General features: G+C 42.3%; 1 protein-coding gene across 4 annotated transcripts in view; it reads left to right on the top strand.

The window, feature by feature from the left end:
• PDE6A (phosphodiesterase 6A) overlaps positions 1-26,765 on the top strand; it is an 85,889-nt gene that overhangs the window by 9,420 nt on the left and 49,704 nt on the right. For all 4 annotated transcript variants that reach the window (XM_064366504.1, XM_064366505.1, XM_064366507.1 and 1 more), the window contains exons 2-6: positions 498-650; positions 1,248-1,337; positions 2,441-2,581; positions 16,367-16,441; positions 24,143-24,207. In XM_064366504.1, coding sequence (XP_064222574.1) covers positions 498-650; positions 1,248-1,337; positions 2,441-2,581; positions 16,367-16,441; positions 24,143-24,207 — 524 coding nt within the window. The remainder of the gene's footprint in view (positions 1-497; positions 651-1,247; positions 1,338-2,440; positions 2,582-16,366; positions 16,442-24,142; positions 24,208-26,765) is intronic.

Raw genomic sequence — 26,765 nt, 5'->3', positions numbered from 1 at the left:
TTACAGATCCCCCTCTTGCAAGATGGGCTACTAATGGTACCTATCTCATAGCTTATTGCAAAGATTAAAGTAAGATGATGCAGGTAAAATGCCACGCACCCTGCCTGCTAGCAACTATCCTTGTTGTACTTACTAAAGTCTTTCCCCGGCCTCCTCTTAGCTCTCCCTTGAGTTTTTATTCTGGGATTAATTGTCATCACCTGAAGAAAGCCTTCTCTAACCCTCTATCTCCAGGCAAAGTCAGTCCCTCACTCCCATCCCTGGCACCCACACTGCTTTGCACACATCTCCTCCACAGCCCTCAGTGGATTGCATCTGAGACCTTCTTCTACTGGATTTTGGAAGCTTCCGTGGAAGATGTCATCTCTGATTGCCCTGCCCCTATTGAAGGGGAATCGGTGGCAGTGCCTTCATTCATTTGTCAGCAGGGGCTTTGGGGTGTTCCATGGTTCTTGCCCTTCATTTGCCTGTCTGTGCTTATCTCTGCCTTCTTTTAGGATGAGCATTTCTGTGACTTTGTGGACATCCTCACTGAGTACAAGACCAAGAACATCTTGGCTTCGCCCATAATGAATGGGAAGGATGTGGTAGCCATAATCATGGCTGTGAATAAAGTGGATGGCTCCTACTTCACCAAGAGAGATGAAGAGGTAAGAATGCTTTAGAAACTAAGGGTAGCCATGCTAGCACATCCTAGACTATGAAGTCTCCTCAAGTTTGCCTTTGGCCTGGCTTCAGTTTCCCCATATGTCAGAAAGGGAATTCACCTGATGTTCTCTGAGGGAGGCAGGATAAAATGATAGTTGAGACACTGGGCTTTGAAGTCAGGAATAAAGAGATAATTGCTCTGTCTCTCCCAATATCTAGCTGTTTGCCTTGTGCAAGTTATTTAACTTCTTTGAACTTCTGTTTTCTTATTTGTAAAATGTTGATAATTTTTCAGTATCAACCTCATAGGGAACTTAACAGGAAAATTCAATAAATAGTAGCTATTTTTCATTAATACACTCCCATCAACATCAACATTCTACATTCTGTGAGTTCCATTAATACACTCCCATCAACAGTCTACATTCTGTGAGTTTTACACTCATGCAACACCTTATGAGTCTGCATTCTAGGATCCATCTGCCCAAATTGTCTCTGATGAAGCTTTGAAAATATTTAGATATTTGCTGGTGGTAGAAGTAGCCAGAGGATGGATTTCTTCTTCTCATCTGCCTCCCTTCGTGCTGTTTGATTTTTAGATTCTTCTCAAGTACCTCAATTTTGCAAATCTAATCATGAAGGTGTACCACCTGAGTTACCTGCACAACTGTGAAACTCGACGCGGCCAGGTAAGGGGCTTGGGCCAAGGGAATGGACTGGACATGTCCTTTCCCTGAAGCATTGATGTGGTCAGGACTGGCAGACAGTCTCTGGCCAGCATCACAAGTGTTTTGAGATAGTGGTTGTCTATAAAGCTGTATACCAGAGTGGTAATATGTACAAACTTCAAGTCAGATGGCTTTGATCTGAATCCCTGCTCAACCATGGACTAACTCTAAGATCCTAAGTGAGTCACTTAATTTCTCTATGCTTCAGTTTCCCCATTTGAAAAATAGGGATGATTATGGTGTCACCCTCGAAAGGTTGCCATTAATAGTAAATGAGATAATGTATATAGGGCAGTAGGGCTCAACTGAAGTTTCTTATTATTTGTATTAAAGCCTGTGAGTTAAATGAAAGGGGAAGAGTTGGACCCAATGTAGAGCATCCAGTTACTTCACTTCTCTGAGCCTCAGTTTCGTTGTCTACAAATGGAAGATAATTGGACCGGGCATGGTGGCTCACGCCTGTAGTCCCAGAATTTTGGGAGGCCAAGGCAGGAGGATTGCTTGAACCCAGAAGTTCAAGACCAGCCTGGGCAACATAGTGAGACCCCATCTCTAATTTTCAAATAAATTTTTTTTTAATGGATGATAATTGGCTGGGTAAGGTGGCTCATGCCTATAATCCCAGCACTTTGGGAGGCTAAGGTGGGAGGATTGCTTGAAGCCAGAAGTTTGAAACCAGCTTGGGAAACAGTGAAAAATTATTTCTACAAAAAATTTAAAGATTATCTGGGTGCAGTGATGTGCACCTGTAGTCCCAGCTACTGGGGAGGCTGAGATGGGAGAACTGCTTGAGCCTGGAAGTTGGAGGCTACAGTGAGCTATGATTGTGCTACTGTATTCCAGCCTGGATGACAGAGTAACTCTGCCCCTAAAAAATAAATAAAAATTAAAAACTTAAAAAAATTTAAAACTAAAAATGGGAGATAGTTAACCTATTTCTCCGGGTTATCGCGAAGGTTAAATGAAATAAACTCTACAGAACTTTACAGAATTGTTATTCTCCAGCTAAGTGAGCTACTACTTTGCACCTCAAAATCTTTGAATGTATTTTTGTATTTTTTCAGATACTTCTGTGGTCTGGGAGCAAAGTCTTTGAAGAACTTACAGACATCGAAAGACAGTTCCACAAAGCCCTGTACACAGTCCGTGCCTTCCTCAACTGTGACAGATACTCTGTGGGTCTCTTAGACATGGCCAAGCAGAAGGTGAGAAAACTTCAGCAACAGACATTTCCAAGAAAAGATTAAACAGACACTGACTGACAGCTAGAGTCTGGGCACACATTCAATTGCACAGGGAAGAGGCTGGGTGAATTGGGGTGGTCGTACAAAGTTTTACAGAGGTCTTTACTGAGGAGAGGAGTATCAGCCTTGAAAGGGGAAAAGTCAATCTAGGGCACAGGTGAGTGAAAACAATCTGTATTTTCCTTAGTCATTTGGAAAGAAAAACAAATGTGCATGTAAAGAAAGCTGACGAGGTGATGAAAGTGAGTGATAAGGAAGTTTCTATGCGGGTTGAAAGTCCAGGAGAATGTTGCCAACTTCAGGGATTCTCAAAAACTGTCCTGAAAGTTGCTTGTAAAGCTTTGCTGCTATTTATCTATTCTGGGGCTCACCTGGGCAATTGAAGTGGAGGCAGAGCCTGACATCTAGTCCCTCACATGCTCAGGGACAGATTTGGGGCAGATACAGCTGTTTAGGAGGCAGAGATCAATGTAGCTCCCAGCAATGTTTTTTTAGATATGTTTCCCCAACTTCCCCATTCCTCTTTGTTTATTTGTTTCTGACTTATGGGACTGATCATTTTCTGCCTTGGAACAGAGTTTCAGAGTTATCTAAGTTTATTACCTCTTATCCTGAAAACCCAAGGATTCCATCAGTTTTATTTTCTATGCCTTGTCATGCTGAGGGCGGTGCCCAGGCCAAGGCAGACTCTCCAGATATATTGGATCAAGGGAATACATGGATCACAGAATCCAGTCCAGAGGCTCCCAAACTTGGTGATTCATCAGAACCTTCTGATGAGCTGATTAAAAAATTGCTGAACTACATTTTCTGATAGTCTGCCATTTTTTACTTAATGTTTTACAAACATCTTTCCGTGTCAGCTCATATGAATTGTTTTTAATAAGCCTTTATATTGAAACAAAGGCCTGGCACAGTGGCTCACATCTGTAATCCCAGCACTTTAGGGGGTTGAGGTGGGATGATGGCTTGAGGCCAGGAGTTTGAGACCAGCTTGGGCAACATAGTGAGACCTGTCTCTACAAAAAAATAAAATAAAAATTAAAAAAGAAGCGTAACATAGACACAGAAAAGGAACACTAATTATAGCTGCTGATATAACAGTTCAATGAGTGAATGTTCCCATGAAACTACCACGAAAATGAAGGAATAGAACGCAACAAACAGCACCTCAGCAGCCTCCTTCATACCCTCTTCAGTATCTCCCACAGCCTCCTCCAGAAAGGTACCCACCATCTGACCTGTAATACCATATTAGTTTTGCTTTGTTGAGGTTCATATAAATGGAATCCTACAATACACAGGCTTTTGTGTTTGGCTTCTTTTGATTCATCCTTATTGTTTCATTTAGCATGAGTTCATTCATTATCATTCCTGCGGAATTTTCTATTATATGAATAAGCCACAACGTATTTATTCATTTCTACTGTTGGTGGACATTTGAGTTTTCAGATCTTGTCTATTATGACTATTGCTATTATGAACCTTCTGGTACATTAGTAGTACACAGTTGCACACTTTCTGTTAGGTATTTACCTAGGAGTAGAATTTCAAAGTATTACCTTTGATAGATATTGCCCATCTGATTTTCAAAATGATTGTACCATTTTATACCCTCACCAGCAATGTATAAAGGATTTCTTCATCAATACTTGGTATTATTATTCTTAGTAACTTCAGTCATTCTGGTGAGCATGTATTTTATCTGTTTTGTTATCAACATGCATTCCCCTAATGACTGATGAGGTTGAATATTTTAAAATATGTTTATTGACCGTTTGGATATATTATTTTGTGAAGTGACTGTTCACATTTTTCCCCATTTAAAAAAATCAAATTGCCTTTTTTAGCTCACTGATTTGTAGGAGTTCTTTGCAAATTCTGGGCACAAGTCCACTTTCAAATACACGGATTGCAAATACAGTCATGCACCACATAACGACATTTTGATCAACAATGACCCGCATATTCTGTGTCCCATATAATTACAATGGAGCTGAAAAATTCCTATTGCCTAGTGATGTTGTAGTGCAATGCATTCTTCACATTTGTGGTGACGTTGGTCTTAAAAAAAAAAAAAGAACTTACTGCTGCACTGCCAGTTGCATAAAAGTATAGCACATACAATTATGTGTTGTAGTACATAGTACTTGATAATAGAAAACTCTGTTACTGGTTTATGTATTTACTATACTACACCTTTCCCCCATTGTTTTAGAGTTGACTCCTTCCACTTATTTATTTATTTATTTTTTAAGATCGTGTTTCACCATGTTGGTCAGGCTGGTCTTGAACTCCGACCACAGGTGATCTACCCGCCTTGGCCTCCAAAGTGCTTGGATTACAGGCGTGAACCACCATGCCCAGCCCTCCTTCCACTTAACGAAAAAAGACAAAATTTATTGTGTTTTTGGTAGAGACAGGGTTTCACCATGTTGGCCAGGTTGGTAAAACAGCCTCAGGCAGGTCCCTCAGGAGATATTCCAGAAGAAGGCATTGTTATCATAGGAGATGAGAGCTCCATGCGGCCTTGAAGACTTTCCAGTAGGACAAGGTGTGGCAGTGGAAGATGGTGATATTGATGATCCTGACCCTGTGCAGGCCTAGCCTAATGTGTGTGTTTGTGTCTTAGTTTTTTTTTTTTTTTTTAAAGACGGGATTTCACCATGTTGGCCAGGCTGGTCTTGAACTCCGGACCTCAGATGATCCGCCTGCCTTGGCCTCCCAAAGTGCTGAGATTACAGGTGTGAGCCACCGAGACTGGCTGTGTCTTAGTTTTTTTAAAAAAAGTTTAGAAAGTAAACAAAAAATTTCAAGAGAAAAAAGCTTATTGAATAAAGATATAAAGCAAATATTTTTGTTCTGATTCAAGCACCAAAGGCATAAAAAAAGAAACGAAAGTAACAAAATTTGAGATAATTTTTTTAAAAAGAAAGTATTTTTATATAGCTGTACAATGTGTTTGTGTGTTAAGCTAAGTGTTATTACAAAAGAGTCAAAATGTTTTTAAAAATAAAAAATTTTAAAAAGAAAAATTTTAAAATTTATAAAGTAAAAAAGTTCCAAGCCAGGCTTGGTGGCTCATACCTGCAACCCAGCTACTCAAGAGGCTGAAGTGGAAGAATCGCTTGAAGTGAGGAGTCTGCATCTGCAGTGAGCTATCACGAGCAATATCCTATCTCTAAATTAATTAATTAATTAAAAAGTACTGTAAGCTAAGGTTAATTTACTATTGAAGAAAGAAATTTTGTTGTTGTATTTTTTTTTTTTTGAGACGGAGTCTCGCTCTGTCATCAGGGCTGAAATGCAGTGGCATGATCTCGGCTCACTGTAACCTCTGCCTCCTGGGTTCAAGTGATTCTCCTGCCTCAGCCTCCCAAGTAGCTGGGATTACAGGTGCCTGCCACTACACCCAGCTAATTTTTTGTATGTTTAGTGGAGACGGCGTTTCACCATGTTGGCCAGGCTGGTTTCGAACTCCTGACCTTGTGATTTGCCTGTCTCAACCTCCCAAAGTCCTGGGCTTACAGGCGTGAGCCACCATACCCGGCCCAAGAAATTTTTAAAATACATTTAGTGTAGCCTAAGTGTACAGTGTTTATAAAGTCTATAATAGTATACAGTAATGTCCTAGGTAGGCCTTCATATTCACTCACCACTCACCCAGAGCAACTTCCAGTCCCGCAGGCTTCTTCATGCTAAGTGCCTTATACAGGTGTACAATCTTTCAACTTTTCTACCTTATTTTTACTGTATCTTTTATGGTTAGCTATATTTAGATACACAAAAACTTGCCATTGTGTTGCAAATGCCTACAGTATTCCATACAGTAACATGCTGGACAGGCGTGTAGACTAGGAATAATAGACTACATGTAAGCTTAGGTGTTTAATAAGCTATACAATCTGGGGTAATGCAAGTGCACTCTACGATGTTCACACAATGACAGAATTGCCCAACGACACACACATTTCTTGGAACATATCCCCATTGTTAAGTGATGCATGACTGTGTCTTCTTCCACTCTGCGCTTTTATTCTCTCGCTCTCTCTCTTTTTTTTGGAGACGGAGTTTCACTCGTCGCCCAGGCTGGAGTGCAATGGCGCGATCTCAGCTCACTGCAACCTCCGCCTTCCAGGTTCAAGCGATTCTCCTGCCTCAGCCTCCCAAGTAGCTGGGATTACAGGCACCTGCCACCATGCCCAGCTAATTTTTGTATTTTTAGTAGAGACAGGGCTTCACCATGTTGGCCAGGCTTGTCTTGAACTCCTGACCTCAGGTGAGCCACCCGCCTCAGCCTCCCAAAGTGCTGGAATTACAGGGGTGAGCCACCACGCCTGGCCAGTGCTTTCATTCCCTTAATGGTGTGTTTTGGTGAATATAAGTTCTGAATGATGATGTAGTCCAATTTATCAATCTTTTCCTTGATAGTTATTGATTCTTGTGCTGTAATGAGGAAATCTTTCCTGGCTCTAAGTTTATAGAGACATTTACACATGTCAAATTCTAAAAGGTTTATTGTTTTAACTTTCACATATAGCTCTACATCTACCTGGAACTTTTTTATGTTTAGTGTGAAGTAAGGTGAAAATCATCTTACCTTTATTATCAACCAAGTGCCCATATATATGTGAGTCTGTTTCTGGATTCTCTATTTTGTTCCATTGGTACCAATGGAACAACAACAACAAATATATATATATATATATTTTTTTTTTTTCAAGACAGATAACTCACTCTTTTGCCCAGTGTGGAGAGCTGTGGTATGATCTTGGCTCACTGCAACCTTCAGCTGCCAGGTTCAAGCAATTCTCCTGCCTCAGTCTCCCAAGTAGCTGGGATTACAGACACGTGCCACCACACCCAGCTAATTTGTATGTTTTTAGTACAGATGGGGTTTCACCATGTTGGCCAGACTGGCCTTGAACTCCTGACCTCAAGTGATCCACCCACCTTAGCCTCCCAAAGTACTAGGATTACAGGTGTCAGCCACCACGCCCAGCCTCCATTGGTATATTTATCTATTCTTCTGCAATACTATCCTGTCTTAATTTCAGTATATTTATAAAATATCTTGATATCTGGTAGTGAAAAGACCTCTTAAGTTTATTGTTATTATGTATTAGACTTTTTCACCATGCTTTGTGTCTCATACTTCATGTGTTTTCCATCTTTTCGTATTTTTGCGCTTTAGTTTGGATATTTATTTTGATCCATCTTCTATTAATTACTCTTTTTTTTTTTTTTTTTGACAGAGTCTCATTCTGTCACCCATGCTGGAGTGCAGTGGCATGATGTTGGCTCACTGAAACTTCCACTTCCCAGGTTCAAGAGATTCTCATGCCTCAGCCTCCTGAGTAGCTGTGACTATCAACATGGGCCACTATGCCCAGCTAATTTTTGTATTTTTAGTATAGACAGGGTTTTGTCATGTTGGCCAGGCTGGTCTCAAACTCCTGACCTCAAGTGATCTGCGTGCCTCCACCTCCCAAAGTGCTGGGATTACAGGTGTGAGCTCAGCTAACTATCTCTTCAACTGTGTCTAATTGACTGTTAAACAATCCATTGAGTTCTTGACTTTTGGTATTTTTCAATTTTAGAATTTCCAATTTATTCTGTTTTTGTAGTTTCCAGTTCTCTGCTAAAGTTCTCTGTTTTGTACTTGATTCTTGGACATAATCACAGTTATAATTGAGTCTGTGTCTGAAAGCTATGATATTTATAGGCATCTTATATGGACCTGTTTCAATGATCTGGTTCCCCTCTAGATTTTTCTGTGAATTATTGTCTTTTACATGCTTGATTATTTTTGTTTGAAAACTAGAGACATATGGAAACATGTATGTTATCTTCCTCCAAAAAGAATGGCTTTACTTCTGGCAAGCAGGTGGGTAAAGGCAGAACAATTCAGTCAGGAATTGAACTGATGTGAAGCTGATGTTCAGTCTTCATGAGGGCTGAGCTGCTTCAGGTTCACTTTTACTTCTTGGGACGTGTGGATCCCAGCCTAGGGTGTTTTCAAGGGTCTCTCCTCCTTGGCAGGCTCTAAATTCCAATTTTGTCCTCCTCACCCAGCGAGTCTTCTGTAAGCTTGGCTCAGCTTCTTAGCTGCTCACAGCATCTTTGGTGTCAACAAGTGGGTAAAAGGAAAAGTTGAATCAAGGGTCAGGTTTTTATCTCTGGGTTTCCCTTCTCTCTGAGATTTTGGTCCAGTGAGTTCCTGCTGCCTTGCTGGCTATATAAGTCCTTCAAATAAATAAATCTTTATAAATATACATGCACATACACATACACATGGTCCAGATTGTGTAATTATTCCAGTTGGAGGATTGGTCTGAAACAAACTAGTCACCATTAACAGAAATGGTAATCTTCTTTCTTTGTTTTGTAGTCCATATGGATTTATCTCATTCGAGTAGTATAAATATACCATAATTAATTTATCCTTTCCCCTATTGCTAGACATTAAAAATTATTTCTAAATATTCTTATAATTAAAGACAACGCTGGTTGGGTGCAATGGCTCATGCCTGTAATCACAGCACTTTGAGAGTCCAAGGCAGGAGGATTACTCAAACCCAAAGGTTCGAGACCAGCCTAGGCAACAAAGTGAGACCTCATCTCTACAAAAAAAAAAAAAAAAGATGATGCTAAAATGGACAACCTTGGAGTTGAATCCCTGTATACCTGAGCAAGACTATCTACAGAACAGAGTTGTAGAAATTGAATTACTAATTTTTATTTTTCTTACCTTGAAATCGTTCCTCTGAGTTTTTACACTCAGTTTTTACACTTTCATTCATACTGAACAAGAGTTCCATTTCCCAAAACTCTTACCAATTCTTGACATCATAATAAAAAAAAATTCCTATCTGAATGGGCAAAATGTGTATTTTTTTCCTTCCTTTTGTTTTTTCACTGATTACTAGTGAGGGTAAATATACATATATATCTGTATGTATTATATATGTTTTTAAAAATAACTCTTCTGAGAGCAGAATAATTATATTTTATGCTTGGGATTTGATTTTTTTCCTTCCATATATTTCCAAAGCATGTCATTTGCCTATCTTTGGAATTGAACAATCTAGGCTGGACGAGTTGGCTCACGCCTATAATCCCAGCACTTTGGGAGACTGAGGTGGGCAGATCACCTGAGATCGAGAGTTCAAGACCAGCCTGACCAACATGGAGAAACTCTGTCTCTATTAAAAATACAAAATTAGCTGGGTGTGGTGGTGCATGCCTGTAATCCCAGCGACTGAGGAGGCTGAGGCAAGAGAATCGCTTGAACCTGGTAGGCGGAGGTTGCGGTGAGCCAAGATCATGCCATTGCACTCCAGCCTGTGCAACAAGAGCAAAACTCTGTCTCAAAAAGGAAGAATTGAATAATCTATTTCTTATTAATTTGTGGGAGTGCTTTATATATGATAGGGATTATGTATCTGTCACATGTACTGTAAACATTTTTCCCTGTCTGTGAATTATATTTTAGCTTTGCTTATAACATCTTTCATCAGATAGAATATTTAAATTTTCTCTTTATAGCTTCAGTTTTGGGTTTTATTTAGGAAAGACTTTCCTACCCCCAACATGAAAGATAATCTGAAATAATCTCCTGTATTATCCCTTAGTATTTTTAAAGTTTTAATATAATTTAATCTTTCATTGACTTTTAGGTTAGGTATGTGTATGGTGTGAGATAGGGTAAATTTTGTTTTTTTCCTGTATTTTTTACTTAAAGAGTAGTGGGAGATGTGAGGAAGATCTAGCTGTGACATCAGTCACATCATTGATTGCCAGTGTTGATTTGGCTGATCTGGCTGGCTAGGCGGGTGTCCCTTTTCTCTCTGACTGCTCCTGTGTTCCTGTCTTTGCACTCAGTCAAAGAGGGTAAACTTCCCCGACAGAGGAGAGTTGTTCTTGGATCAACAGTATACGAGTATCTGTGCTCTTCCACTAGAATATCCAAATAAGCTCTCAAGAATAGTGAGAGGCTGGGTACAGTGACATGCACCTCTAGTCCCAGCTACTCAGGAGGCAGAGGTGGGAGGATAGCTTGAATCCAGGAGTTCAAGGCTGCAATGAGCCATGATCACACCAATGCACTCCAGCCTGTTGGGTGACAGAGTGAGACCCCCATCTCAAAAAAAAAAAAAAGGAGTTAGGAAATACTTTTTTTTTTTTTAAGATGAAGTCTGGCTCTGTCATCCAGGCTGGAGTGCAATGGCGCGATCTTGGCTCACTGCAACATTTGCCTCCCAGGTTCAAGTGATTCTCCTGCCTCAGGCTCCCAAGTAGCTGGGATTACAGGCACACATCACCACGCCTGACTAATTTTTGTATTTTTTAGTAGAGACAGGATTTTGCCTTGTTGGCCAGGCTGGTCTTGAACTCCTGACCTCAAGCGATACATCCATCTTGGCCTCCCAAAGTGCTGGGATTACAGGTGTGCGCCACTGTGCCTGGTTGAGGAAATATACAATTTTAAAGTACCACCATTCTGAGAAGTCGCATTATCAGATACCAAATGTTCATATACATGGTTCGTACTTTTCTGGGGTTTTGTTTGTTTGCTTGATCTTTTTGTTGTTGTTGTTGTTGTGTGTGTGTGTGTGTGTGAGTGTGAGATGGAGTCTTGCTCTGTCACCCAAACCGGAGTGCAATGGCACGATCTCAGCTCACTACAACTTCCACCTCCTGGGTTTAAGCCATTCTCCTGCCTCAGCCTCCCGAGTAGCTGGGACTACAGGCATGTGCCACCACGCCTAGCTAATATTTGTATTTTTGATAGAGATGGGGTTTCACAATGCTGACCAGGCTGGTCTCAAGCTCCTGACCTCAGGTGGGCCACTCGTCTCGGCCTCCCAAAGTGCTGGTATTACAGGCATGAGCCACCACACCTGGCCTGTTTGTTTGATCTTTATAATAGCTCCTTAAGTGATTCTGTGCATTTGGGCCACATACTGGTTTTAGGGAACCTCTGATTCTAGTGAAACCATTCATCTGATTAAAAAAAAAATTTCTAGAGACAGGGTCTCACTATGTTGCCCAGGCTGGTCTCGAACTCCTGGGCTCAAGCCATCCTCCCTTGGCCTCCTAACATGTTGGGGCTATAGGTGTGAGCCACCATGGCCTGCTTCATCTGATTTTTGTATACTTTTTTTTTTTTTGAGACAGAGTCTCCCTCTGTTGCCAGGCTGGAGTTCAGTGGCATGATCTTGGCGCACTGCAACCTCCACCTCCCAGGTTTAAGCGGTTCTCCTGTCTCAGCCTCCCAAGTAGCTGAGATTACAGGGGCCTGCCACCACATCTGGCTAATTTTTTGTGTTTTTAGTAGAGACGGGGTTTCACCATGTTAGCCAGGATGGTCTCGATCTCCTGACCTGGTGATCCTCCTGCCTCGGCCTCCCAAAGTGCTGGGATTACAGGCGTGAGCCACCACACCTGGACTTGTATACTCTTAATTCATAAATATCTTGCCAAATATTGCTAAGCTCAGCAACATGCACTTTGTTTCTCCTTCAGGAAGTAGCAAATGAATGAATTCATACAAATAAATGATTACTTTTTCATCAAAATAATTTCTGGCTGGTCTGAGTGGTGTTTGCACCTAATTAATCACAACCAGATACAGATTTCTTTGTTCTCCACACCCACTGCTTCACTTAACTAGCCTAAAAAATAAAAAAAGATTTTAAAAAATTAACATTTTTGTGTAATTGAATTCAAAGGACTCCATTCCAAAGTTACCATTCCCAGTTTGCAGCAGGATTTGGTCTCAGGCTTAGGCCACTGTGTGCTGTAGTGATCTGTTCTCTGTTTATTCTAAAGTGCCTGCCTCTCAAAAGGGAAAATTGCTTTTGAGCAAAAATATTCTGAGCTGGGTGTGGTGATACATACCTGTAGTCTCAGCTATTTTGGAGTCTGAGGCAGGAAGATTGTTTGAGCCTAAGAGTTTGAGACCAACCTGGCAATATAGTGAGATCTCATCTCAAAAAAACAACAAAAAGAGAGTACTGAACTTAGTCATCCTCAAAAGATTAAGCAATTTCATAATTAGAAGTGGGCTATGAGGCTGGGCAGAGTGCCTCACACCTGTACTCCCCACACTTTGAGAGGCTGAGTCAGGAGGATCGATTGAACCCAGACATTCAAGAGCAGCCTGGGCAACATAGTGAGACTCTGTCTATATAAAAAATTTCAAAAATTAGCTGGGCCTAGTGGCACGTGCCTATAGTCCTAGCTACTTGGGAAGCTAAGGAAGGAGGATTGCTTGAGTCCAGAAGGTTGAGGCTACAGTGAACCAGGATCGCACCATTGCCCTCCAGCTTGGGTAACAGAGCAAGACCCTGTCTCCAAAAAGAAAAAGAAAAAAAAGTGTGAGATGAAAGCCAGAATAAATACAAGTAAGTGCTCTAGGCTGCCTACACTCTAAGAATCAGGTAGTTAAGATTTTACTTGAGCTATTGCCGTTATGAAAAAAGTCATTAAAGCTGTTGATTTGTGCACTTTAAATGGACAATCAGATGATATGTGAATTATATCTCAATTAAACTGTTAAGAAAGAAAGGAAGAAAGGGGGAGGGAGGAAAGGATGGAAGGAAAGAGGGAGAAGTCATAGCCACATCCAACTCGCCACACAACCCCTTGTTTGACAACTTCTCTTCTCCTTGGGACGATCTTTGGATTCACTCAGTGTTCGGCCCACATGAGGTGTCAGGCCAATATATTTGTTCTTCTTCTGGGCTCCTCTAGCATTTATACTCTCCTTTCAGCACTGTTTTGGTTCTTGCCTCATTTACTTCACTATTCATTACCTTCTTCATGAGACAATATGTTCTTCCAGGATACAAACTGTGCCTTATTCACCTGTGTATACCTAGCGGCAAAGCAGGTTGTAGGGCTCAGGTAGGGCCTCATTATATTTTCACCCATTAGATTTTTTTTCTAAATTTTCATCTAGAATTAAATTTCTTCCTGTTGTTGGTAGTCTAGAAAAAGAGCTCAACTGGGGAGAAGGGCAAAGATGTGGACTCTGCATTTCATGTGGCTTTCCTTCTGCTCTTCTGGATATTAGAATAAGCAAACCACCGTGGCAAACATGTTCAAATGAGAGGAATGAGGAGGGCTTGGCATCCTACCCACAGAAACCCAGTGCTAATGGATCACAGTTTGTCCCTGTATAGTAACAGATGAATGAACAGAGAGGGCACTGGAGGATGGACACTCCTCTGACAGGCTGAGACTTGACTCCACACAAGCTTTGCAGCTCTATGTGCAAAGGAAACCCATGAAGAAGTAGTGGGGAAGAGCCTGTGTGGTTCGCAGTTGGCCTTTCCTGAGGCTTCATGATTGTGCAGCTCCTTTACTGGCTCTTTTTCCTCTTCCTTCTGCCTGTGTCTTGGCTACTGTAAGGCCAGTTGCCTCGCCGGGAGCTTGGACACACACATTCCCCTTCTTTTTCAAAAGCTCGGACAAGCCCGGACGAGCTCGGGCAAGCTCAGACATGCTCAGGCATGTTCCCTTCTCCCATGCTCGCACAGCCTGGCCTTCCTTTAAAGAGCCCAGTATGCAAACGAGGTCTTGTAACCTTAGCCTCTTAACAACCAATAGCAGTCAAGGCTTAACAACCGATAGCAGCCTAGTCTTCTTAACAACCAATAGCAGCCAAGTAATTCCAACCAACAACAAGCCAAGTCCTAGGTAAAGGCTTGTAACTTACCCAATAGCAGTCCTGCTCTCCCACAACCAGTCGAGCTGTTTCACTCCCTATAAAAACCCGTGTCGAAGAGGAGTCTGTGTGACTTCTCCAGCACCTCCTGTTGGACCACAGAACCTCACCCAGGAGCCTGAATAAATTCCTTCACATCGAATTTTTTCATGCTGGCCTCAGTTTCTTTATCTTAAACTTGGCGAGAACAAACCTTACAGCTACTTTTATTTATTTATGTTATTTATTTATTTGTTTGAGACAAGGTTTCACTCTGTCACCCAGGCTGGAGTTCAGTGGTGCTAACTCAACTCATTGCAACCTCCCCCTCTTACGTTCAAGCGATTCTCTTGCCTCAGCCTCCTGAGTAGCTGGGATTACAGGCACACACCACTATGCCTGGCTAATTTTTGTATTTTTGGTAGAGATGGGGTTTTGCCATGTTGCTCAAGCTGGTGTCAAACTCCTGGGCTCAAGTGATCCACCCGCCTTGGCCTCCCAAAGTACTGGGATTATAGGCATAAGCCACCACACCCAGCCTTGGCCAGTTTTAGACAAAACAAATTCAACAGAGTTTATTTGAGCAAACAACAATTCATCAGTTGGGCAACCCTCAAAACCAGAAGAAGTTCAAAGAGCTCTGCTGCACGACATGGCCAGTGAGCTTTTATAGCTGAACATGGAAGTAAAATCTAGAAATAACATGGTTAGCTACAATGGGGCATTTGCGTTATTTGGGCATGTTTGGATCAGTTGGGCTGCCTGTGATTGGTTGAAACTCGACCACTTGTTACAATAATATACTCCTAAATTGAGTTTTGGTTTGTTTGCCTACTGAGGTTGCAGTTTGTTTTGTAGGAGCTCATTCTTACATGGGAATTGGAAGAACAGAGACAGCCTCAGGCTAAGGCACCTGCGTATTTTGCTTTAGCAGCCACTTGTCTTACAGGTGTCAGCCTTTCTTATTGGATCCCAGATATAGGTCTATTGTCCTTATTTGGCATGATTTTTTTTTTCTTTCTTATTTGCAAAAATATTTTTCCCTGATTACAAAAACAATAAAGTTTATTATAAAAAATTCCTAAATAAATTACAGTCTGACTCCAATCACTCAGAGAAAACCGCTTGTTAATACTTAGTTGTGGGCCAAGTGTGGTGGCTCATGCCTGTAATCCCAGCACTTTGGGATGCCAAGGTAGGCGGATTACCTGAGATCTGGAGTTCAAGACCAGCCTGGCCAACATGGTGAAACCACATCTCTACTAAAAATACAAAAATTAGCTGAATATGGTGGCACATGCCTGTAATTCCAGCTACTTGGGAGACTGAGCCAGGAGTATCACTTGAACCCAGGAGATGAAGGATGCAGTGAGCTGAGATAGAGCCGCTGCACTCCACCCTGGGCAACAAGCAAGACCCTGTTTCCAAAAAAAAAAAAAAAACTTTGTTGTAAATGTATTCACAACATTTTCTATGTATAATTGAACATTAGGGTCACATGATATATTCTTTGTAGCCTCTCACATGTTTCACTTGTCAGTGGATCATGGGCATCTTTTCAATCAGCACACACACATCTGTGACATCATTGTTAATAGATGCACCATTTGATTTAATAAGTCCTTTCTTGTTGGGCACTTAGATTGTTTACAATTTTTCACTACTATAAATGATACTGCTTGGAACATTGTTTTAGCTAAACCTTTGAGCACGTGTTTAGCATGGTCTTAAGGTAAATTTCCTAGCCATAGAGACCCTACTTTCCCTCTCATGTCCAATAACACTGAGGGTGCCCCAATTCAGCTCCCATGTTTTTGGCTAATGACTAGACAGGCCCAGTTCGCAATATTTTGAAGGGCAAATGTGGTATTTTCTAACTGTAGTGAATCTTACTGCCTTTCCAAGTTTAGTTTTCATGAGCTCTTCTCACTTTCTAAATTTCAGTGTTAGCTGACTCATATAGGTGGGACTTCTTAATCTCCTTTTCTTGATCTCTTTTCAAAACATGTAATTATTGTTTTTTTCATCCCTAGGAATTTTTTGATGTGTGGCCGGTTCTCATGGGTGAAGTTCCACCTTATTCTGGTCCCAGGACTCCGGATGGAAGAGTAAGTTTTCTCTGGCCTTTTCAATATGATCTGATGTTTAGTATATTCAAATGCAAGACACAGTGAACTCTGTTGAAGGGCATTTTTTTTTTTTATCATATAGGTATTTGTCTTTGGGTTAGGTTGTCTCCCTTGAAGTTAAAATAATCCCTCATGATCAACAGCAGACAGGTGCTAAAAGTAAAATAAAACAACAGAGAGAAAAAAAGTAAAAAACAACAATAATTCCTCATAATTGCCATGTCCTATTATCTGCTAAGTTCCTACCTTCCTTCCTACCTGTTTTCTTCCTTCTTTCCTTCCTTCCTTTCTTCCTTCCTTCCCTCCCTCCTTCCTTCCTTCCTTCTTTCCTTCCTTCCTTCCTACTATACTAACAAGAAGCAAAATGTTTAATATCTTTTTTTTTTGAGATGGAGTTTCGCTCTTGTTACCCAGGCTGGAGTGCAATTGCGCGATCTCGGCTCACCGCAACCTCCGCCTCCTGGGTTCAGGCAATTCTCCTGCCTCAGCCTCCTGAGTAGCTGGGATTACAGGCACACGCCACCATGCCCAGCTAATTTTTTGTATTTTTAGTAGAGACGGGGTTTCGTGATCCACCCGCCTCGGCCTCCCGAAGTGCTGGGATTACAGGCATGAGCCACCACGCCCAGCCCAGATGTTTAATATCTTACTGAGATTTCACAGTAACCTGTGGGGTAGACCAAACAGGAACCAACATACTCATTCCACAGCTGAGGAAAGAGACCCAGAAAGGTCAAGCAACCTACTCAAGGCTTCACCTTGCAGGCATTTAGAGTTACAGGCAGCATGAGCTGAGAAAACCTTTATATCTAGTCTATAATGTACAAATTGGTAGCCAGAAAGCCCATTCTAGCTGATAGAAGCTCTGCACTAAGCTGCAACAAACCAGACTAAAAATCAGCACGGAGTCACCCATGATAAGCTACATTATATGTAGCTTGCTTGGCTACATAGGTTTTAAAATTTTTGTTTTCTTTCTTTTTCTCTTGTATTTTCTCTCTCTCTCTCTCTCTCTCTCTCTCCTCTTTCTCTCTTAGATAGGGTCTTGGTATGTTGCCTAGGCTGGCCTTGACCACCTGTGCTCAAGTGATCCTCCTGCCTTGGCCGCCCAAAGCGCTGGGAAATTGGTGGCTAACCCTTAAAAATCAAAGCCTTTCCCATAAATATCTGAATTCTGTTTCTTTTGAAAAGATGGATGACTAATCAAAACTGGACCCACAATCCAGCAGGGCAAATTTGATTGGAGCTGAGTTACAGCTGTCTCCTTGGGATGTGGCCTGCGCTCTCTAGTTCACCACAGTCCTCACCACTCTCTCTTTTTGAGACAGAGTTTTGCTCTTGTCGCCCAGGCTAGAGTGCAATGGCACAATCTCAGCTCACTGCAACCTCTGTTTCCTGGGTTCAAGTGATTCTCCTGCCACAGCCTCCCAACTAGCTGGGATTATAGGCACCTGCCACCACTCCTGGTTAATTTTTGTATTTTTGGTAGAGATGGGGGTTTCACCATGTTGGCCAGGCTGGTCTTGCACTCCTGACCTCAGGTGATCCACCCACCTTGGCCTCCCAAAGTGCTGGGATTACAGGCATGAGCCAGCGCTCCCAGCCCTCACCACTCTCTCTTATGTACACCTGCGCCCTGCTCTCTTTGTTTTTATCAGACCTCTCTAGGCATTTTAGTTTCTGATCTCTGGTCTCATCCAATTGCAGCATTTTATTTTATTTGTTTTTATTTATATTTTTTACATAGAGATGAGGGCTTGCTATATTGCCCAGGCTGGTCTTGAACTCCTGGCCTCAAGTGATCCTCCTCCCTTGGCCTCCCAAAGTGCTGGGATTGCAAGCGGAAGCCACCACACCTGGCCTAAAATTTGGCCCTTTAACGTTCCCTCTGCCTTCTAACATCCCCCTCACGCTCTATCTGCCATATTCACTTAGAAATACAGCTTTTGTCTGAATTCCAACCAATTGATATTCCAAAATGTTAGGTCTAAAGCCTCACAATGTCAGCTACATCTTGCTTCATCTCCTTTTAAAAATAAAATGTTGTCTGTATGTTTTAAGTATTTAAAAGTTATACAGGCTAATTAGGCTTCATGAAACAAAAATAGCAGTCTTTTAAAAAGTCGTATATTTCCACGGGTATCTGTGGCTCTTTCAAAGCCCCTGTGGCAGCTGCTCAGGTAGAAGGTAACAAAGGTACTCTTGATGGCTCAGTTTTGACTTTGTGGCGGCTGGTGAATTTGTACATGAATATGGCCTTAAAGACAACTTGACTGAGCTACAGTGTGTGGAAAAAACCCAAAAAGCCTAGTTACCCAAAGTACACTGATCTTTTTGTTACTTTTGGGAAAGAAAATGGATTCTCTTGTGGGATTCCAAAAAAAAAATGTCCATTTCTTTTTTTTGAAAAGGACTCTCTGTTGCCCAGACTGTAGTGCAGTGGTGTGATCTCAACTCACTGCAACCTCCACCTCCTGGGTTCAAGCAATTCTCCTACCTCAGCTTCCTGAGTAGCTGGGATTATAGGCTCCCATCACTATGCCTGGCTAATTTTTGTATTTTAAGTGGAGACAGGGTTTCACCATGTTGGCCAGGCTGGTCTCAGACCCCTGACTTCAAGTGATCTGCCTGCCTTGGCCTCCCAAAGTGCTGGGATTACAGGCATAAGCAACCACACCTGGCCTAAAAATATCCATTCCTAACCTTTCTAAAGAGTCTCGTGGGAATCCCTGGGTAGGACAGCAGCCAGGCCCAGGAAGCCCAGAGCCTGCCGGGAGTACAGTGAACAGCACAGGCCCAAGGACAGGTGGCCCTAAGGCAAGACAAAGATGTCAAGAAGGTCCTGGAACTCTGCCTCCTACCCGTCCCAGGCAGAAACTTAACTCCTGGGGGATAATGCCACTACCTTTGCTTTCTAGAACCGTTTATAAGGTACAACTTGACTATTTAAAAATATTTTTAAGAAAATTTGTTTTGCCAGAATTAAGAAAATTTGTAATCCCAGAACTTTGGGAGGCTGAGGCTGAAGGATCACTTAAGGCCAAGAGTTCAAGACCAGCCTGGGCAACAAAGCTAGACCTTGTCTCTAAATAAATAAATAAAGTCTGGGTACAGTGGCTCATGCCTGTAATCCCAGCATTTTGGGAGGCTGAGATGGGTGGATTGCCTGGGGTTAGGAGTTCAAGACCAGCTTGGCCAACACAGTGAAACCTCATCTCTGCCAAAAATACAAACAATTAGCCAGGTGTGGTGGTAGGCATCTATAATCCCAGCTACTAGGGAGGCTGAGGCAGGAGAATCGCTTGAACTCGGGAGGGGGAGATTGCAGTGAGCTGAGATCACGCCATTGCACTCCAGTCTGGGCAACAAGAGTGAAACTCCACCTAAAAAATTTTTTTTAAAAAGTAGCCTAGTGTGGTGACACGTGCCTGTAGTACCAGCTACTCAGGAAGCTGAGATAGGAGGACTGAGCCTGGGAAACTGAGGCTCCAGTGAGCCGAGATTGTACCACTGCACTCCAGCCTGGGTGACAGAATGAGACCCTGTCTCAAAAAATGTAAATAAATAAATAAAATAAAGCAAAATAAAAAACATGAAAAAAGAAAATTTGTTTGTATGTTGAAAAACTAATACATGAGCACAGTGAAAAGCTCACTCCATAAGAAATCAAGCCCCCACTTCCTCCTGGTCAGCCTCCACAAAGCAACTGCTGTTAGCAAACTCTCTTTCCAGGAATGTTTATGTATATCCAGATATCCATGGAGAAGTATACATATTCCACCACCACCACCACCCTCTACTAATGCTATGATTCTATTTTGTGCCTTGCTTTTTCCACTTAACTGTATATTTTGTCATGTTTCTCTAGCAGCACAGGCGCAGTGATCTCACTGTGGAAACATGATATCCACTGTACCACTAACTCCTAATAAGAGACCTTACATCATCTCCAGACTTTTTTTTTTTTTGAGACAGAGTCTTGTTCTGTCTCCGGGCTTGAGTGCAGTGATGCTATCTCGGCTCACTGCAATCTCCACCTCCCAGGTTCAAGCGATTCTCCTGCCTCAGCCTCTTGAGTAGCTGGGACTAGAGGCGCATGCCACCACACCCAGCTAATGTTTGTATTTTTAGTAGAGATGGGGTTTCACCATATTGGCCAGGCTGGTCTCAATCTCCTGACCTCGTGATCCAACCACATCGGCCTCCCAAAGTGCTGGGATTACCGGCATGACTTTCCGGAGGCTGGTGAATTTGTACATGAATATGGCCTTAAAGACAACTTGACTGAGCTACAGTGTGTGGAAAAAAAAAAGCGTAGTTACCCAAAGTACACTGATCTTTTTGTTACTTTTGGGAAAGAAAATTGATTCTCTTGTGGGATTCCAAAAAAAATGTCCATTTCTTTTTTTGAGATGGACTCTCTGTTGCCCAGGCTGGAGTGCAGTGGCCCTCTAGACTTTTTAAAGCAGTCTAGCTAAGACCCCCAGATGGGGCAAAGAATGCTTTTACCCACATTTGGGGTATATCTCTAGGATCCATTACCACATGTAAGTCAAAGAATATGTCTATTTTGATCTTTGAGAGTTATTGCAACTAATCATAATCTTAGAATCATAGCCGGGAGGGACTTTATGGATTACCTAATACAATTTTCTTTCTCCCCCATTGTCCTTAGAACCTTAGAGTTCCACAGTAGCTGCCTTGACCAGGGGTTGATGGCAAAGGAAGAGAACAGGAAAGGGAGTGAGAGAGGGCAAAGCTGCAGGGTCTCTCTATGCCCGGTCCTGATTCCATTAGGACAGTTTTATATGATTAGTTTCCATGCTTTTCTTGGGGAAAGAGAGCTGCTACTTAACAGCAGCAGCAAACACATACCACTGATCTCATTTCACAGCCAGAGAAACTGAGGCCCACAGAACACACAGAGTAGAACCGAGACTCACTCGAGGTCTAGTTTCAGCTCCATTTCATTTATCATGCTTCAGGGTTCATCTAGTTTCCCCTTGAATGCTTCCTATTTTAGGGAGCTCACTACCCCTGGGGGTAGCCTATGCGATTGCAGCGGCTTTAGCTTCTGCCTTTTGTTTAGGCAGAGCTTGCCTCCTGGAAGTGTTCAGTCAGTGCGGCTGCCACAATGCTAGGAGGCTTTGAGCAGCAGAGCCTCTCCCTTATGAGTTGGAAGGTCACCTTTGCTGATGCCTGTCAATCAAACGGGCCTTCAGACATCCTTAACTGGTTCAGGAATTCCTCTCTTGGAGGTTCTGTCAGGAGGCTTGGGGTGGAGCTCAGGTATCTGCACTGAAATCTCTAAGGAGGTACTTCTCAAAATACCTGTAGTCAAGGAACAGTTTGTTTTTTCTTTTTAAGTAAAATTTTGTCTTTTTTTTTTTTTAGTGAGAAACACACTCAAGAAAGGGGAGTGCGGGTATACTCAAGAGAGTGAGTCACTCCTCCAATATGTTTTGATTGCTACTTCTAAATATATGATAAAATATATTCCTAGATCGCTTCTCGGCCTTTTGGCTAAGATCAAGTGTAAAATATATTCCTAGAAAAACAAAATCGTATAAAGACAGACAAAATAGACACCTTGCATCATGCCACTGCACTTGTACTCCAGCCTGGGGACAGAGCAAGACTCCAACTCAAAAAAAAAAAAAAATATATATATATATATATATACATATGTATGTATATACACAGTTCTGGTTTTATCTTCTCCTGGAATAGTAAAGAGTTTGCAGACTGGCACTGGTCCAGGGATTACACTCTGAGCAACCCTATTCAAGGTGACAGTGATGCAGACAGTAAAACACTAAGCTGTTAACCTGAAGTGACATAGAGGAGGAGCACTGAGCTGGGAATTAAGGACCCAGGTTCTGATTTGGGTTCACTGTCTTGCTACAAGCGAGTCCTTTCCTCTCTCTGTGTCTCAGCTTTCTCATTTGTGAAACAGTTGCTCATCACACTTGGGCAAACAGAGGACCTAAGGAAAAGGTAATAGAATCTCCCCTGGAGAGCTAGGGGAATGGAGCCACACGCCAACATCCAATTGCATGCTGGAGAGCAATGTAATTGAAGAGATCTACTTGAAGAGAATGGGAATTTTAATGATGCAAGGAGGCGGGAGGGATGGAAGAGGCAGAAAGTTAGTTTGGAGGCATGAAGCACGATTGAGAAGGTAGATCTGAAGTGATGACACAGCAAAGAGAACAGCTGAGTGGTAGGCATGAAGGAGAAAGGGGGCCATACCATAGAGATGCACCCTGCATGGAGGATGGCTGATTGGCTCTGATTTTAAATGGGATGGGAACATCCTGACCACTTCCCCAGCTCTCTAGATTCTGGCAGCGTCTTTATCTCTTTCTTCTTGCACTTATCAAAGTCAAAATTAAAATGCAGAGATGAATCTCTAAATTTAATGTTTTGGGGCAAAGGAAGACTTGCAAATTCGAGGCATACATGCAGACTAAGTAGTCTTCAGTATGTCCAAGGAACAAAGAGAAGGTAGAAGGTTTTATAAAAAAGAAATGAGGCTGGGTGTGGTGACTCATGCCTGTCATCCCAGTGCTTTGGGAAGCCAAGGCAGGAGGATCACGTGAGCTCAGGAATTCGAGGCTGCAATGAGCCATGATTGCACCACTTCACTGCAGCCTGGGTGACAGAACAAGACCCTGTGTCTAAAGAAAAAAGAGAAATATTACACTTTGAGAAAGTTCATCGACACTAGTAAGGGTTTAGGGAGCTGGCAACTTTTGACTGATGAGTGATGACAGTGGGTAAAATTCATCTTAGAGCTGCAGCAAGTTGTATCAGCAACTATCAGATAAAACTGGTTTTGAGTTACAGCAGGTAGCGTAAGCGCCAGGCATGCGGAGAATTACGTTCTGGGAACAAAGCTATGTGTCCTGAGTGCTTTTTTGCCCCCTGGCTTCTCCACTCTCTTTTATTTGGGTATGACAAAAATGTCCCAATTTGTGTGATCAACTTGCACACACTCAATCTCCAGATCCTCTTGGAGAATTTCCTATCCCTCTTACCAGCCTCAGATTCCAAACCCTGCCTGGTCACTGTGAGCTGGCTCCAAGATGGAGCATGCTGAATCCTAAGAGTTAGCAGAGGACAGGGAGCATCAGAAGGCAGCCCAGGCACATCCTTGGAGGGAGTTATGGCCAGGCTTGACGCTTTCTGAAAATCAGGGTGCAAAATATGTACAACGACTATATATCAATAAAAACATCAATTTATTAAAACAACAACAAAAACCACAGGGCATATGATGGTAAAAGAACAAAGTCTGTTTCAGGAACTTACTCCTGTTGAACTTCTATTTAACTCTTAAAGGTACAATTTTTTGGCCGGACGCAGTGGCTCATGCCTGTGATTCCAGCACTTTGGGAGGCCAAGGCGGGCAGATCAGGAGATCAGGAGTTAGAGACCAGCCTGGCCAATATGGTGAAACCCTGTCTCTACTAAAACTACAAAAAAATTAGCTGGGTGTGGTGGTGCGCGCCTATAATCCTGGCTACTCAAGAGGCTGAGGCAGAATAATTGCTTGAACCTGGGAGGTGGAGGTTGCAGTGAGCTGAGATCATGCCATTGCACTCCAGCCTGAGTAACAAGAGCGAAACTCTGTCTCAAAAAAAAAAAAAAAGGTATAATTTTTCTTTCTTTTGCCAGGAAATTAACTTTTACAAGGTCATTGACTACATTCTACATGGCAAAGAAGACATCAAAGTAATCCCGTAAGTTTAATCTGTCAAAAGACAAAATGATAACAAATTCAGCTTAAAGATCTCAGTTGGTTTTATCGGTGATTCTAGAATAGGGCAACATTTCATTCCATAAGTGTTCTGATAAGGTTGGCTTTATAGACAGAGAAGGGCTGAAGAAAGCCAAGCAAAGATCAAAGAACATGGTAGTCATTTTTAAGACACTTTTATAAGGTGAGAGAGGGAGGTAGAACAGTGGAAAACTAACTGATTAACTAATATCAGGTTACTGCTACTTTTTTTTTTTTTTTTTGGTGTAAGGATTAAAGCAAAGGAGCTTCATTATCATGCCTATTAAGAATTGGATCTGGTGTTTTTGGGAAATTGGCTTTTACCTCTCTCCCGATTGCGGGGAGGATCAGAAAACAACTTAGTTTAGGTTTGGTAAGGTGGAACGTTATCATGGGTGACTCCGTGCTGATTTTTAGTCTGGTTTGTTGCAGCTTAGTGCAGAGCTTCGTCCAAAACAACGGCCTCCTATAGCTTTTATTTTAACACATCTCAAAACATGGAAAACTGCAGGTACGTTATCAACTTCAAAAAGATGCTCATTCCAAGATCAACACTGACCAACTCCAGTGAGGCCCCACAGTTTGTTAGAGGCAGGGAGAGCGGGAAGGAGGCAGCACGAGATGGTAGAGAGACTCAGAGGGTGGGCAGTGAGCCCCGAGGAGGGGGAAGACTTGATCACGGCCTTGATGAGGCCCACAGTTGGCCAGAATGTGAGTCAGGGGCTCTGAGTCCCAGTCTCATATCCAGTGCCAGTAAGTGGTTTGTCTGGACCTCAGGGTCCCATGTATAGAATGAGACTGGGATGAAATCAGGGATTTTCAACTGTTTTCTGCAGTGCTACTCTTCCAGTATATGAAGGGGGCAAAGCAATAGCAGGAAGCTGCAAAGGAACTGACTCAGCCCCCACGGAAAGCCTGTTGTCAATGTGCTCTCATGTGTGACCGAGGAGGACAGTGAAAAGAAAAGGAAAGAATGCTCTCAGTGCTGCGTCTATGTAGCTGGGACTCAACGACCATTAGAAGATTTGAACAGTTGCAAACTTTTTAAATACAGGCTTATACTTTCTTGGGTTGGTAGGTGATTCTCAAAAACCTAGTTACCTTTTTCTCTGAATCCTCTCCATGTGCTAAGAGCCACATCCATGGTTCTGTCTTGAGACATGGCTCTTTCTCAACTTAACTGCTGAAGCCTTAAAGCTGTAATTAGGTTCTGTGGGAGAGCCACACCTTTAGTCTCATCTCCCACAGCAATTTTGTCCAACAGAAGGGATTTACTATATGCCACCTTAATCCTCAAAAAGTGGGTGTGATAGGCCATTCAGTTTGGGCATCAGACCAAACTGTAATAATCCCGTCACCCAGATAAGTTCTCAGGGTTATCTCTTACTGGCGAGGATGGGAAGTTGCCTCAAGTTCCTCAATATCTTTATTTCTACCTGCTTAAAGACTGATTCCCTTATTCTATTCTCTCTCTCTCTCTCAGTTAAAGCGATTCTCCTGCCTCAGCCTCCCGAGTAGTTGGGATGACAGGCGAGCACCACCACACCCAGATAATTTGTGTATTTTTAGTAGAAATGGGGTCTTGCCATGTTGACAAGGCTGGTCTCAAACTCCTAACCTCAAGTGATTCACCCATGTTGGCCTGCCAACATGCTGGGATTACTGGTGTGAGCTACCGCACCCAGCCTGATTCCCTTATTCTCTTTTAAAGCACATCTTTTCTTTTTTGTTTTCTACCTTATAAAATATACATATTAAGGTGAAATTCAAATTCAAATACCCTTCAACAATTCTGTTTTCTAGCCCCTTTTCTAGCTTTTAGAGCCAGAGTCTGATGAACTCATTATCTGTCTCTTAAATGGTCACAGGTCACAATGTTCCGAGTTTGTCTCTGCTTGACCAGCGTCTCTAGTGCCTACTAGTCTCTGATAACACTCAGAGGCTGCCTACCACCCTCATTTTAGGTTTTTGTATGACAGCACCCTGTTTCTGACACAAATCTTTGTTTCAGCCAAGATAGGCTAGGCTCCGCTTTTGTAACAAGACCTTGAGACCTGAGTGGTATAAAGAACTAAAATTTATTTCACCATCCCACTATGTGTGCATTGCAACCAGCAGGTGTGGTTGGAGGAATGGTGTGTGGGTTGTAGTCATGCAGGAACCAAGGCTGATAAAGCAGCCGCATTTTGAAACTTGCAAGATAGACTGCCACAGAGAAGAAAGGAAAAACACGCATTGGCTCTTGTAATCTCCATCTGGAGGTGACACACAGCACTTCTGCTCACATTTTATTGGCCAAAGTTAGTTACATGGCCACACTTTACTTGAGTGGTTAGGGAATGCAATCTGACCTTGTGCCCAGGATAGACAGCCAGATATCTGTAAGCACTGGAATGGCTATCACAGTATATGCCATCCACACTAACAGAGGGGAACATTGAACAGTAAATGAATGACTAATCATACCAAAGAAAGGCAAAATAAAAAGTTCAAAATAAAAGAACATAGATGCTGGATGTG

Source organism: Aotus nancymaae, unplaced genomic scaffold (assembly GCF_030222135.1).
Source record: "Aotus nancymaae isolate 86718 unplaced genomic scaffold, 86718_ANA_hifiasm-v0.15.2.pri h1tg000064l_1, whole genome shotgun sequence".
In the NCBI taxonomy this organism is placed as follows: Eukaryota; Metazoa; Chordata; class Mammalia; order Primates; family Aotidae; genus Aotus; species Aotus nancymaae.
This window is presented reverse-complemented; position numbering and strand designations above follow the sequence as displayed.